The following is an 11,684-nucleotide window of genomic DNA, read 5'->3' as shown; positions in this document are numbered from 1 at the left end:
TAAGCATCATGAATTATAAACCATACTAAGATGGAACAAAATAAAAATAAATATTAGCATTAGTAATATTATTAGTAATATTTATATGGGACTCTTAACTTTTAGTGACATTATCAAATGTGTCTTTGGCCACACCCAGAGTATATAGTAAAGGATATTTGTCACTGAACTTGGTGCCCTGATTATATTTGCTTTTTCAGCTATCAGAGCAAATACAGTATTCTGAAGCTCTGATTCACAGTCCCATATAAGATAACAGCACTGAATGGAGAATTCTGGGGTGGGTGAATGTGGCATCACAGTGATGATACAGCAAAAAAACAGGACAGGACAGAGGGTGAAACCTATTTAAATCACTAAGTCTCAAAACTAATATATCCACAGTTATTATTTATTTATTTATTTATTTATTTATTTTAAATGTCCCATTTATAGCTGAATGTCCTCTAAGAGGGTTTGCTGCACACAGAGACACTTTCTGACTTGGCTCTGTTGACGTTGGTCAGAGCCTCCCTAGTCTCTGCCAGTGAAGCCAAACAGCGCTGTTTAGATGATATCTTCCCCGCCTGCATCTTGACTCTCCATTTTCCATTGTGAGGCTATTTAGGCCGCAGGAAGAAATCCCAAATCCTATGTGTCCCTTATGATAGTTATCAGCAATCAAAAGCACACAGGGCACAATAGCATGTGCCTTGTCCTGCCGTGTGCATTTAATATTTAATAGCTTCTCTTCTGTTTTTTACACATCGTCGCTTGACGCTTCTTAGAATAAAATCAATGAAAGCATTCTTGGCAAAGCTGCTGTCAAACCAGCCAAAAGACTGTTTCACGTGGCCTCAACATATTCGAGATTAGCTCAGGGTGTGGTTCCACCTGCGTTGCTTGGGCCCCTAGGGCTAACTTCAGGTATTTGGACAGCCCAGGTGAAATATTAAAATGATGACCTGCACTCCCATTCAGACTTCACTGCTCTGGCAAAGCCTTCCTCATGCCTGGCTATGTGACTTGCAACAGACTCCTTCTGTTCTGGAGCCGAGTCTGCTGGGATCATTGACTGGCTCACCTCTGCTCCTCCAGAAGTTCTGTCTCCAATTCCTATTAGGGGGGGGGGTACTGCCCAGCTGCCAGGCAGTTAAATCTGGCATGAGGCACCCACTGTACCATTTGTCCTTCCTTGCTTCCAATAGTATGTAACCAGAGTCCATTGCTCAGATTATTTGGGGGTATGGGGCACTGCCCCACCAACCTCAGCCTGCCCTCAGCCAGCCTTCACCTGCCTGCCTTCTTGCAACTAGCTGTGATGACTCTGCCTGCCATTGGCTCTAGCTCCCTTGGACGTTGACCTTCCTGCCTCCCGCCCCACCAGTCACATTGGCACCAGTCACAACCGGGGGAAAGGTAAAGGGACCTTAAGGAAATCTACAACCTCCTGAGTCACCTCCTCAGCTGTTGTTGAGATGATGCCCACAGTGGCCTTTGAAAAATAGTAGCTGAGAGGGGGCTCATCATCATCATTTTTTATTTATACCCCGCCCATCTGGCTGGGTTTCCCTAGCCACTCTGGGCGGCTTCCAAAAAAGTATTGAAATACAGTGGTCTGTTAAACATTAAAAGCTTCCCTAAACAGGGCTGCCTTCAGATGTCTTCTAAAAGTCTGGTAGTTGTTCTTGTCTTTGACATCTGGTGGGAGGGCGTTCCACAGGGCGGGTGCCACTACTGAGAAGGCCCTCTGCCTGGTTCCCTGTAACTTGGCTTCTCGCAGTGGGGGAACCGCCAGAAGGCCCTTGGCACTGGACTTCAGTGTCTGGGCATCACATCTCCTTTAATTTGAACACTGAGAATAGATATGTTCTGCTACTACATCAGCAAAATGGTTTCCCCAGTTAAGATGCCTGTGGCAGACACCTACAGTTACCCTATATCAGGTTAGTTTCATACATTGCACCCATTTTGAAGTAATAACACAGAGCAAATTTCATAATTTGCTTTTTCCACTCTCAGTTTGGCCGTGGTGAAGTGTACTTGTAGGAAGTGCAGTGTGAACCAGAGGTGAACCACAAAATGCCAGAGAAGAAGGGGGAAATAAAGATCTACATTGGGTACAAAGGGGTGAGTGAAAATTTACATTGGGAAGAAAGGTGTGTGTCAAATCAACCTTACCCGATGGTTGAAGGGAATCAAAGACCATCATGCTCCCATGGGAAGAGGCCTGTTCTAAATCAAGCTGGGCAGGTGCGGAGCCTAGGAGACTCCAAGGGCAGCTCCGCCATTTCCTCCCTAGGGGTAGGAGGTCACCAGCAGCACCTCTTATTTGCCAAGAGGCCACTGTAGTGGTGACACTGGGTGGGGGGCTACCAAGGTGGTGGCAGATCTGACTTCCAAGGCTTGTACCACAGCTGTCACTGCCACTATGGCAACAGCTGTGGGCAATGCATTCTTGGAGGCCAGATCTGCTGCCCCATGGATCCTACCACCTAAGGCAGTTGCCTTGCCTTGCCTCATAGGTGGGCTGGCTCTGAGTGTGAGTCTGTGCACATATCCCCTGTATATTTTTTCTTAGCTGATCTGGATGGCAAAGCACCTGATTTGCTCAGAAGGATAAGCACTGGAAATTCCTGAGCGTCTGCAGGCATGATCAGCTTCTGCTCCAGGGATCGAGTGTACAAAGAAGAAAGAGAACGAGGGAGAGGGAGAGAGAGGGAGACTTAAAAGACTGTTCCTCGTGGTCACTCTTGAACTTTCTCAGTACATTAACAGCTGAATGTTAGGTAAGTATAGAAAGCAATGAAGGGGAGGAGGAGCACAATGGTGTTATTGTTGGCCAGGGGTCTCCCACCAGCCCATATCCTCTTGGTTTCTCAACTCCCAGAGAGGTGCAATTTATCAACTGACTTGAAGAATGGTCATGGATTCAATTGTGGGGTGGGGAGAGGCGCAGGATCCTTCCCCACCCAGCTGCTGGGGTGACTGTCCTGTTGACGTCAGACATTTTTACCTCATCTCCTGGCACCGGGACGTTATATTTATAACAGCACCAGGAGTAGTGGAACTGGAATAGGCGTGTCCCTACTCCATCATCTCTGCTTTTTTCCTCATTTGCTTTTAAAGCTGCCCTTAGAGTGTGAGAGAGCAATTTCGCTGTTTGTCTCGCTCGGGGAGAGAAGAACGAGCAGAGCTGAGATTATTTGCCGAGTGGGTGTGCGGCAGGAATTTCCCTGGTTTGCCCTCTGCTACTGAAGAAGACGCATCTAGCCGTGGGAGCACAGAGCACACTCAAGGTAAATCCAAGACCAAAGCTACCGTGATGGGATCATAGAGCAAGAGGTTTGGTAGGAGGGAGTCCTGTGGCTCTTTCTCAACCTGACCCCAGGGCATGCTGCTGTGGTGCAGTTTGTAGCTTCGTTTCTGGATTGCTAGTCTGCAGATGGGATTTTCCTTTCATGTTTTTAGCATTACAAAGACACCCATCGACAGCCATTCTCTGGCTCTTTCCTAGAATCTGAAAAGTGCAAAAAATTCCTTATTTGTGTATGCGCACTGGTGCGCAAAGCATGCCTTCCCTGTAGATTTATTTTGCGTTCTCACAGCTAGCAAGTCTTAACTGGAGTACCTGGAATTCTGTTGATTTAGCCCTGCTATTATTAAGCAAGTTGGTGTCCCGTTGGCGTCAATGTGTTCATTCTGTTCAAACGCATGCAGCACTGTTTAATTGGTTTGTGGATCTGGCTGTTTGACCTCTAGCTATCAGCTGCATGTGGTTTTAAGATAGCTGTACACCCTTAAGTGGAGGGTAGCAAACCAGGCAGTGAATGAATGATTTGCAGCCCGGTACTATGCATGTTTACTTGGCAGCAAGTTTGCATAGGTCTACAGCCTGAGTGCTTAAAAGTATTTTTCTTTTTCTCAGAAATGGAGAGGGTGGGGGGATTTCTGCCTGGCCCTTGTACAACCAAGGCAAGTGCTTATGTTAAAATGACACATAGGGGTTCTGATTTGGAAATTTCTCACCAGAAGAAGCAACTTACCCTGCATTCAGTCTTTATGGTGAGTTTTCTGTATTCAGTTATCTGAAGGAATGTCTCTGAGGACACAGCAGATGGAGGAAAGGGGTGTTCCTGCTTGATACAGTGTTGACAGTCCTTTGGAGAATGTGGTGCATTCGCCTACACCTGCAGGCAGTTGGGGCCTGACTCAAAACATTAAAATTTGCTGGCCCACATTTGCCCCGAAATGTCACATTCCATTAGAGGGCAGCGCCAGACCCTAAAGTCAGTGGGGTCAGACCCACACACAATTACAGTGGTACCTCGGGTTAAGAACTTAATTTGTTCTGGAGGTCCGTTCTTAACCTGAAACTGTTCTTAACCTGAGGTACCACTTTGGCTAATGGGGCCTCCCGTTGCCGCCGCGCCGCAATTTCTGTTCTCATCCTGAGGTAAAGTTCTTAACCCGAGATACTATTTCTGGGTTAGTGGAGTCTGTAACCCAAAGTGTTTGTAACTTGAAGCGTCTGTAACCCGAGGTACCTCTGTACGCACTCAACACACATAATCACACAGAGAGAGGCATTTTTCATGGGGAAAAGAGATATGTATTTGTTTTTCAGTAACTCTGTTGAAGTTTCGCTTTCCATTTTTCATTCCTTTGGACTCCCCACTCTGAAAGTTTGTAAAAACAAGCAACCCAACAAAGTTTGACTGTGCAGAAGGCAAAAAGCAACCAGTAATGCCCGCTGGAGATTGCACCGCCAAACTTCAAGCCACGCCATATATAGCTCTTTAGTCTGAAACTTCAAAAGGCAATTGCACCCTGAAAATACTATACCTGAGTTACAAAATGTATGCCTTTTGATTACACGATCCTCACAGTAGTAAATAATATTTTTAAATATAATGGTACTACTAGATTAGTTCACCATATGCCTAGATTCCATAATCCATAACTCAGTTAATGAAATAAGGCTTTATCTGAATCAGCTTAATAATTATTTGATTCCTTTGACATCTCTAAGTAGTGTCTGACTTGGTTCAGCTGTTCTGATATTATCCCCTTCATAGAATTGTAGGGTTGTAGTCCATTTCACTCTCTTTTTCAAATCATGCTTTATCATGCTTCTCTTAATTTCTACAGGTCTTCCTTTAAGGCGGCATCCACTTTAGGGCTATCCTGAGGCACCATGACCTCCCAGCCAGTCTGTCAAGGCTTAGATAGAGACTATGACTTCCTCTGTGACACCAAGGACTATTGGGGCGTTGTTGTGGAATCCTTTGCTACCGCTGGTGCTGTCATCACAGCCATCCTGATCGTTGTGCTCATTTTCCTTGTATGTAAAGTCCAAGACAACACAAAGCGAAGCCTGATCCCTGTCCAGTTCCTCTTCCTTCTGGGCACTCTAGGAATCTTCGGCCTCACTTTTGCCTTCATTATAAGGCTCAACGAGAGGACTGCTCCCACCCGCTTCTTTCTTTTCGGGGTCCTCTTCGCCCTCTGCTTCGCCTGCCTCCTGGCCCATGCCTTCGACCTCATCAAGCTGGTGAGAGGAAGACGCCCATTTTCGGTACTGGCGCTGCTGGTTTTCGCCATCAGCCTGACCATTGTGCAGATTATTATCGCCATACAGTACGTAGCCATCAACAGCCAAGAGCTGAGAGCCCTGAACTCCACGAAAGGTTTGACACAAAAAAGCCGCGTGGACTTCGTTCTGCTTCTCATCTACGTGCTTTTCCTGATAGCCCTCCTCTTTGTGGTCTCCACTTTTGTTTTCTGTGGGTCATACAGAAGGTGGAAGAGGCATGGCACACACACCTTCTTCACAGCCCTCTTCTCCATAGGCATCTGGGTGGCCTGGATCAGCGTGTTCATGACAGACTTTGGGAAAAGGCCAGAATGGGACGATCCCACTATCAGCATTGCTCTGGTAGCTAATGGGTGGGTCTTCCTGATGATATATGCAGTGCCTGAGCTCTGTTTCCTCACCACTCCACGGAAGCCTGGAGACTACCCTCCGGAGAATGATGCCTGCCAGCCTAAAGTCCTGAAAAAAACCTACGGAGTAGAGAATCGAGCCTATGCTCAGGAAGACAACGCGCAAGGTATGGCTATCCATAGCAATGCCTGTATGTCTGGGACTGGCAAGTGCTTTGTGTGACAGAGAGAGCATCTTTGGCAAGCTAAAAATATTTAGACTGTTTTAGGAATGCTGCTGAATTATTATTTTTTAACCCATTTCAAAGCATTCCCTATGACAGCTTCCCTTGTTCTCATTTGGTGTTGCAGAGCACAAAGAGGGTCACACTGGAAGTGTCCTTGGAAAGGCAGGCACTTTTTAGGAAAATTCTGGGCCACAGGGAAGGTGGGAGGCCAGCTTCCTAGTGTTTCCTGTGATGCAGGCTCACTGCCACCTAAGTAAATGCTTATATAGCCAATGCCTATATAATGATTTATGGCATTCATTTGTCACTTTTCTTTCTTTCTTAAATCTTAAATCTCAAATCAACATGTTGCACACCACATGGATCAAGATTCAGTCAGGTCCCAAAATGGGAAATATTTTTGGGTGGCTGAAATCCTAGATGCACTTACCTGGGAATAAGGCCCATTAGGGGCATCTAGCCCAGTATCTAACCCACTGCCAGAGTTCTCTCCCAGTCCTACCTAGAGATGTTGGGGATTAACCCAGGGACTTCTGCATACAAAGCAGATGCTCTTATGGGCGTAGCCAGGATTTTTGTTAGGGGGCAGGCCTTTCGTTAGGCAGGGGTAGTTATGTATTTATATTTATTTTTATTGATTTGGGGGGCAGCTGCCCCACCCTGCTCCCCCTGGCTACACCCATTGATGCTCTGCCTTTGAGCTACAGCCCTTCCTTTATGCAAAAGACAAAGGCTTTCATTCTGAGTAAATACAAATTGGACTGGGCTGCCTTTGTACACACTACATCAGAGGTTTTCAACCTTTTTGGCTCCACAGCTTCCTTGAGCAACTACATTCTTTCTGTGGCACCCCTGTGGGGCTCAGGAGCCCAGTTATGTCACCCCTTGCCTGCAGGGCTGGCAGCCTCTCATGCTTTTTTGAACACCCTCGCTTGTGGAGTGTTCCCTCAGCCTCTTCCCCTCTCCTCTCTCCTTGGGAGTCCTCTGGGCAGCCCAGTCTCTGAGCTGCCCACCCTGCCAGAAAGAGAGGTGCTCCTCACACTGCCCCACAGGGGCCTGGGAGGCACCCCCTGGCCAGCCCCAGAGGCACCATTTGCCTGCAGAGCTTGAAGCCAGGGCTGCTGTAACAAACAGCCATGCAAGCCTTTGGGAGAGATGCAAGAGGGTGTCAAAGAGGAGTGAGAACGGGAAGAAGGAACAGAGGCCAGTGTTGCCCACAGCATCCCTGACCACAGCTATAGTTCCAAGGATGCTTTAACTGTATTGTGTATACACAACTGTTGCTGTAGATGGTTGTCTGGAAGCAAATGGAGTTTTCTTTGTTTTTGTGGCAATATTAAATACACTGACTCACTGCCTCCCCTTGCTTGTCTTTTTCAGTTCCAAATGCAAACAGTGGCCCTTCATATCCTCCATATTCAACTCACTTCCAGCTGCAGGTAAATAAACAGTCTTTGATTTTCAGTAGGGGAATGATTCGTTGCAATGCAACTTCATTCAATCAAGTGGCCTATGAAGGAATTTCAACATGTTTGGATAATTATTCAACATTTTCGAGTTGGTGGTGGAGCTGCCACTCACATGAGGTTATGTGGTCTTGGGGCTGTGTGGGACACAGAGAACAACTCAGCCAACAAGCTGCATTTGACGTCTGGGTAACGTGAGTTCTTTTTGGCTGCATCGAGACAACAGAATAGTGTATGTTGGGGCAGGTAATAGAATTGGCTGTAAACTGCAGATTGCTGTAAATTGCAGTTGTATAGTGGGCCCTGTATGCAATGTCCGAGCCAACCTGAGATCACTCAGTGAGCATTTTAATGCCACTGCTGATATTATTGGAGACAAACAAAGTCAAGTATGAGTGAAGCCGATGCTTCCTTCTGATCACATGGTTGTTAACCAGTCAGGAATGTGTGCCTCTCCCCTCCAAGCAGTCAAAGATGATTGCTGTGGAGGTGATGAGTCTCTGTGCTTATAGCAAATGGTGGACGAGTTGCTTCCTTTCTAAACAGGCAAAGAAAGAGAGGGGATTGTGGGGAGTTTCCATGTCCAAACTTCGAACGGAAGATGCCAGTAACTGGGGAAGGAGGGGTTGGGATCACACTGAAGCACTTTATTCACCTTATGCAGCATTCTAGAAAAATAATTAAAAGGGAATCAGTTTTGCAGCTACCAAAAGCTTTCACGAGCCCAACCCAGCCCCATTGGCTCAAGTATATTTCCATGTTAAACTAACCATGTGGTAATGTATCTAGCATGCAGTTTTGTCTGGACAGGTTTTCTTAAAAGGCCTGCCACATCAGGAATCAAAGACTACAGACTTAAGAGTTTGGCTGACCTTTACCCCCTGATTAACGAAGGATTAAGAACCCAGGCTCACTTCCATTATAAGTGACCCAAGCATTGGATTTTCTTCTAGGTCTTGGGAAAAGTTGACTACTACCAACCTGCCAATGCAAAAGTTGGGGCAGGGGGCTCTGAGTCTCTTCCTCAACCTAGTTAAAAAACAGTTCTGCTTTCTCAAAAGAAACTTTCAACAGAACATATGTCACTTAAAAACCTTATAATTCCACTTCCTTCCTCTTTTCTTGCCTAGAACCTCGAGCCCCAGCAGGATTTCTCCATCCCACGGCCGAAAACCCGAACCAGCCCATACCAAGAGTATTCTGGAGGGAAAGGTGTCAAGTAGCCGTCCTGCTACGAATGCCAGAGAAGCCATTCTGAGTCTGCAGAGGTGCTGGAAATCATCATGGATATAGCGGTGCTTCAGTTTTTATTAAATCAGGGACAGAACTCAGCGCTGCAGCGGATGAAGGAAGATGCCTGTCCTTTTCTCCTGCACACCTTTTATATCTGCCTTTGTACACTTGGCACTTTATAATGTTTTCTTTTACCGTGTTCCTTCATTTAATGAATTGCTGTAGGCTTTTTTTGAGGTAGCCTCTCCCCTCGTGTGGTTACAATCACGCCACTCTTGCTACCTTGCTGCCCTGCCTTCTGCCACCCAAGTGCTGAGGGGGAAGGTCTGCAGCATGGAGCTTTCTCTATGGAGCTCTTGGTGTGGTTTAGACCCCTGATTTGCACAGGATTCTATATCACCTGGGGGGGGGGGCATCCCATAAATTGGGGGGGGGCAGTGAGCCTAGCCATGCTCTTCCCCTCCACAGCTGCAATTGCTTAAGAGGCAGTCTCCCAAATAGGGCTTATGGCTTCTCTCAGTTCCACAGGGAATTCTATACCTCAGCATTTTGCCCAAGCTTGTTTTTCTCCTCAAAACACAGGAAAGATTATATCCAACCCATTCACTCGTGGGGTTCCCTGTGAGTAAAAATGTGAGTAAAGCTCAAGGAGTATTCTTGGCCCAGGCCAAATACCTGAAATGTATGTATTTGCGTTTTCTCCTAACCTCCCCCCCCCCGCCTTTGAAGCATTGGAATTTGCAGGAATATTCGATGATAACTGTACTGTACCATTTAGAAGCCTGCGAAATCTCCAAATGTCTTCCTTTTAAGAGGTGGCCTGTATCAGTGATTGTCTTTAGTCCTACGTGCAATGCCAGGCCTGTAATAGCACTGCTGTCCTCAAATCCTGTCAAATTCCCCCTGCCCGATTTTGTGGAACTGAGTCACAAAGGGAAGTGGCCCAAACAAAAACAAATCAGTTTTCAAACCAGGAAATCGCAGTATTTTTAAAAGTGAAAGTCATTCCAAACTGTCTATAGATCTGCTTTGAACACAGGAAGAAAGCAGAGGGAGGGGGAAAGAAAACAGGTTTTAAAACTGTGTACAGCTTTGAATGAGATTTCTTTACAGGCTTCCTGCTTTTGCCACGGATGCCTAATCTCTCCCCTGGTGAGACTTCCAAGCCCACCGAGCCTGCTTAGGGGACCTAACATTAAGACTGCTGGGAGATGGGGAGATTGCTCTGCTTTGCAGAGGACAACCCTGCAGTTTGAAGGCAGTGGTGTGTGGCAGCATAGAAACGGGATAGTAGATTAGAATAATTATCTCTAAATATGCGTCTCCTCCTATAAATTAGGACATGCAAATTTTATGTGCTGTTGTGTAGAGAGGACCCTTGACTATATGTAATACACAAACACAAACATAAGGAAGTCCTCTGAGTGTGTGAACAGTGGTGTGAACAACCAAATCAATGCATTATGGGGGGTGGGGCGGGGGGTGGTGGAGGCAGATTGCAAGAAATCGAGGGATGGGATGGGATGGGCAAACTGATGCATGACCATCTCCTGCCAAAGCTACATGAGAGATAAACATGATCTCTTGAAGTCAACATGGCAACAACTCTACAGAGAGCAGTTAGTCAAACCCTTCTGGGGGGAAAATCCCTACCTATAGATCTTCTCCGCATGAGTTTCTGCCTGTCATTATTAGCAGATTTCAGTGATAGAGAAAGGGAAACTTTGGAAGCATAATGGTGGTGGCGGAGGGAATTCACTGAATGCCACTAAGGCTGAAATCCTATACCCGCTTACTCTGGGATCAGCCTCGTTCAACTCAGTGGGGTTTCCTGCAACTCTTTTACCACAGCATTTTAGGACATACTAATGCTAACCTCTAGCAAAATGTTGCATATTGGAGTGCTGCTGTTCAGGATTCCTCCCACTCTGCTCTGCTCTATTCCCCCTGTCCTGGTATTCCATTCTCCTTCCTGCAAGAACCAGTCACAATTTTGTTGTCACTAAGCTTGCTCAGTCTCCTCATTGGGCTGTTTGGAGAGGTGGTTTCCTCCTAAGAGTTTCGCACCTTCCCGAAGATTTTCTATACTTCTGCAAACCTTGGGGTTCCTGCTGATAGTTTCCTCTTGGTGCAGTTTTTGGCTATATAAGGAACAGCACATAATAGTATTAAGATTGATATTATATGATTGCTTTATATGATGATTGCAGATGGGGAAGAACACTAGCGATCACAAGCCTTACCCATATGGCAAACACTTCCAGAAAGTTGTTTCAGATTTTAATGGGGAGTTGGGGAAACTCTTTTACAACTGGCTCAAGAAAAATAAGACACAATTCAGAGAAAGTCAAGCTTCTTTTTCCATTGATTATAATGGGATACGTTAATCCTGTGCTTAACAATGCTCCCATTAAAATCCATTGGGGAGGGGGGAGTGCACAATTTTGCTCCTTAACCTGTGGGAAAGGATTCTTCAGGTTTTGTTTTTGCTTGTGTGCTTGTAAATGTATTATATTATTATTTATTTGTTTATTTCTCATACCACACGGAACACATTGGTCTGCATTTAATAAATAATTATAGACGGTGTGTATTGATAATGTGTTCTTTTGACAATTTCTGTTAATGGTACATATCCACCAAAGGACTTTGCATAGGTACGAAGACCATAGCAGAGTTTCAAGATACAGTGATACCTTGGGTTAAGAACTTAATTCGTTCTGGAGGTCCGTTCTTAATCTGAAACTGTTCTTAACCTGAAGCACCACTTTAGCTAATGGAGCCTCCCACTGCCACCGCACCGCCGGAGCATGATTTCTGTTCTCATCCTGAA

General features: G+C 45.9%; 1 protein-coding gene across 2 annotated transcripts; it reads left to right on the top strand.

Annotated features, from left to right (window-relative positions):
- Positions 1-2,636: 2,636 nt before the first annotated feature.
- Positions 2,637-11,440, top strand: LOC310687555 (retinoic acid-induced protein 3-like). 2 transcript variants are annotated; one of them, XM_083462787.1, is made up of 5 exons: positions 2,637-2,768; positions 3,109-3,278; positions 5,131-6,092; positions 7,533-7,591; positions 8,749-11,440. In XM_083462787.1, exons 3-5 carry the CDS (start codon positions 5,177-5,179, stop codon positions 8,839-8,841), a joined length of 1,068 nt encoding a protein of 355 aa, XP_083318913.1. In that variant the 5' UTR covers positions 2,637-2,768; positions 3,109-3,278; positions 5,131-5,176; the 3' UTR covers positions 8,842-11,440. The 2 variants fall into 2 exon arrangements, with proteins under 2 accessions (XP_083318913.1, XP_083318912.1); XM_083462786.1 differs by lacking the exon at positions 2,637-2,768 and having other exon boundaries at positions 2,913-3,278.
- Positions 11,441-11,684: the final 244 nt, after the last annotated feature.

The sequence above is a fragment of the Podarcis liolepis genome (assembly GCF_965112155.1).
Source record: "Podarcis liolepis genome assembly, chromosome: 10".
NCBI lineage: Eukaryota > Metazoa > Chordata > Lepidosauria > Squamata > Lacertidae > Podarcis > Podarcis liolepis.
The sequence above is the reverse complement of the archived record's forward strand: the minus strand, read 5'-3'. Positions and strand labels throughout refer to the sequence as shown.

Coding starts and splice junctions, on each gene's coding strand:
- LOC310687555 (XM_083462787.1), top strand. CDS start 5,177: ATGACCTCCCAGCCAGTCTGTCAAGGCTTAGATAGAGACTATGACTTC. Junction 6,093..7,532: donor TCAGGAAGACAACGCGCAAG/GTATGGCTATCC, acceptor TGTCTTTTTCAG/TTCCAAATGCAAACAGTGGC. Junction 7,592..8,748: donor CAACTCACTTCCAGCTGCAG/GTAAATAAACAG, acceptor TTTCTTGCCTAG/AACCTCGAGCCCCAGCAGGA.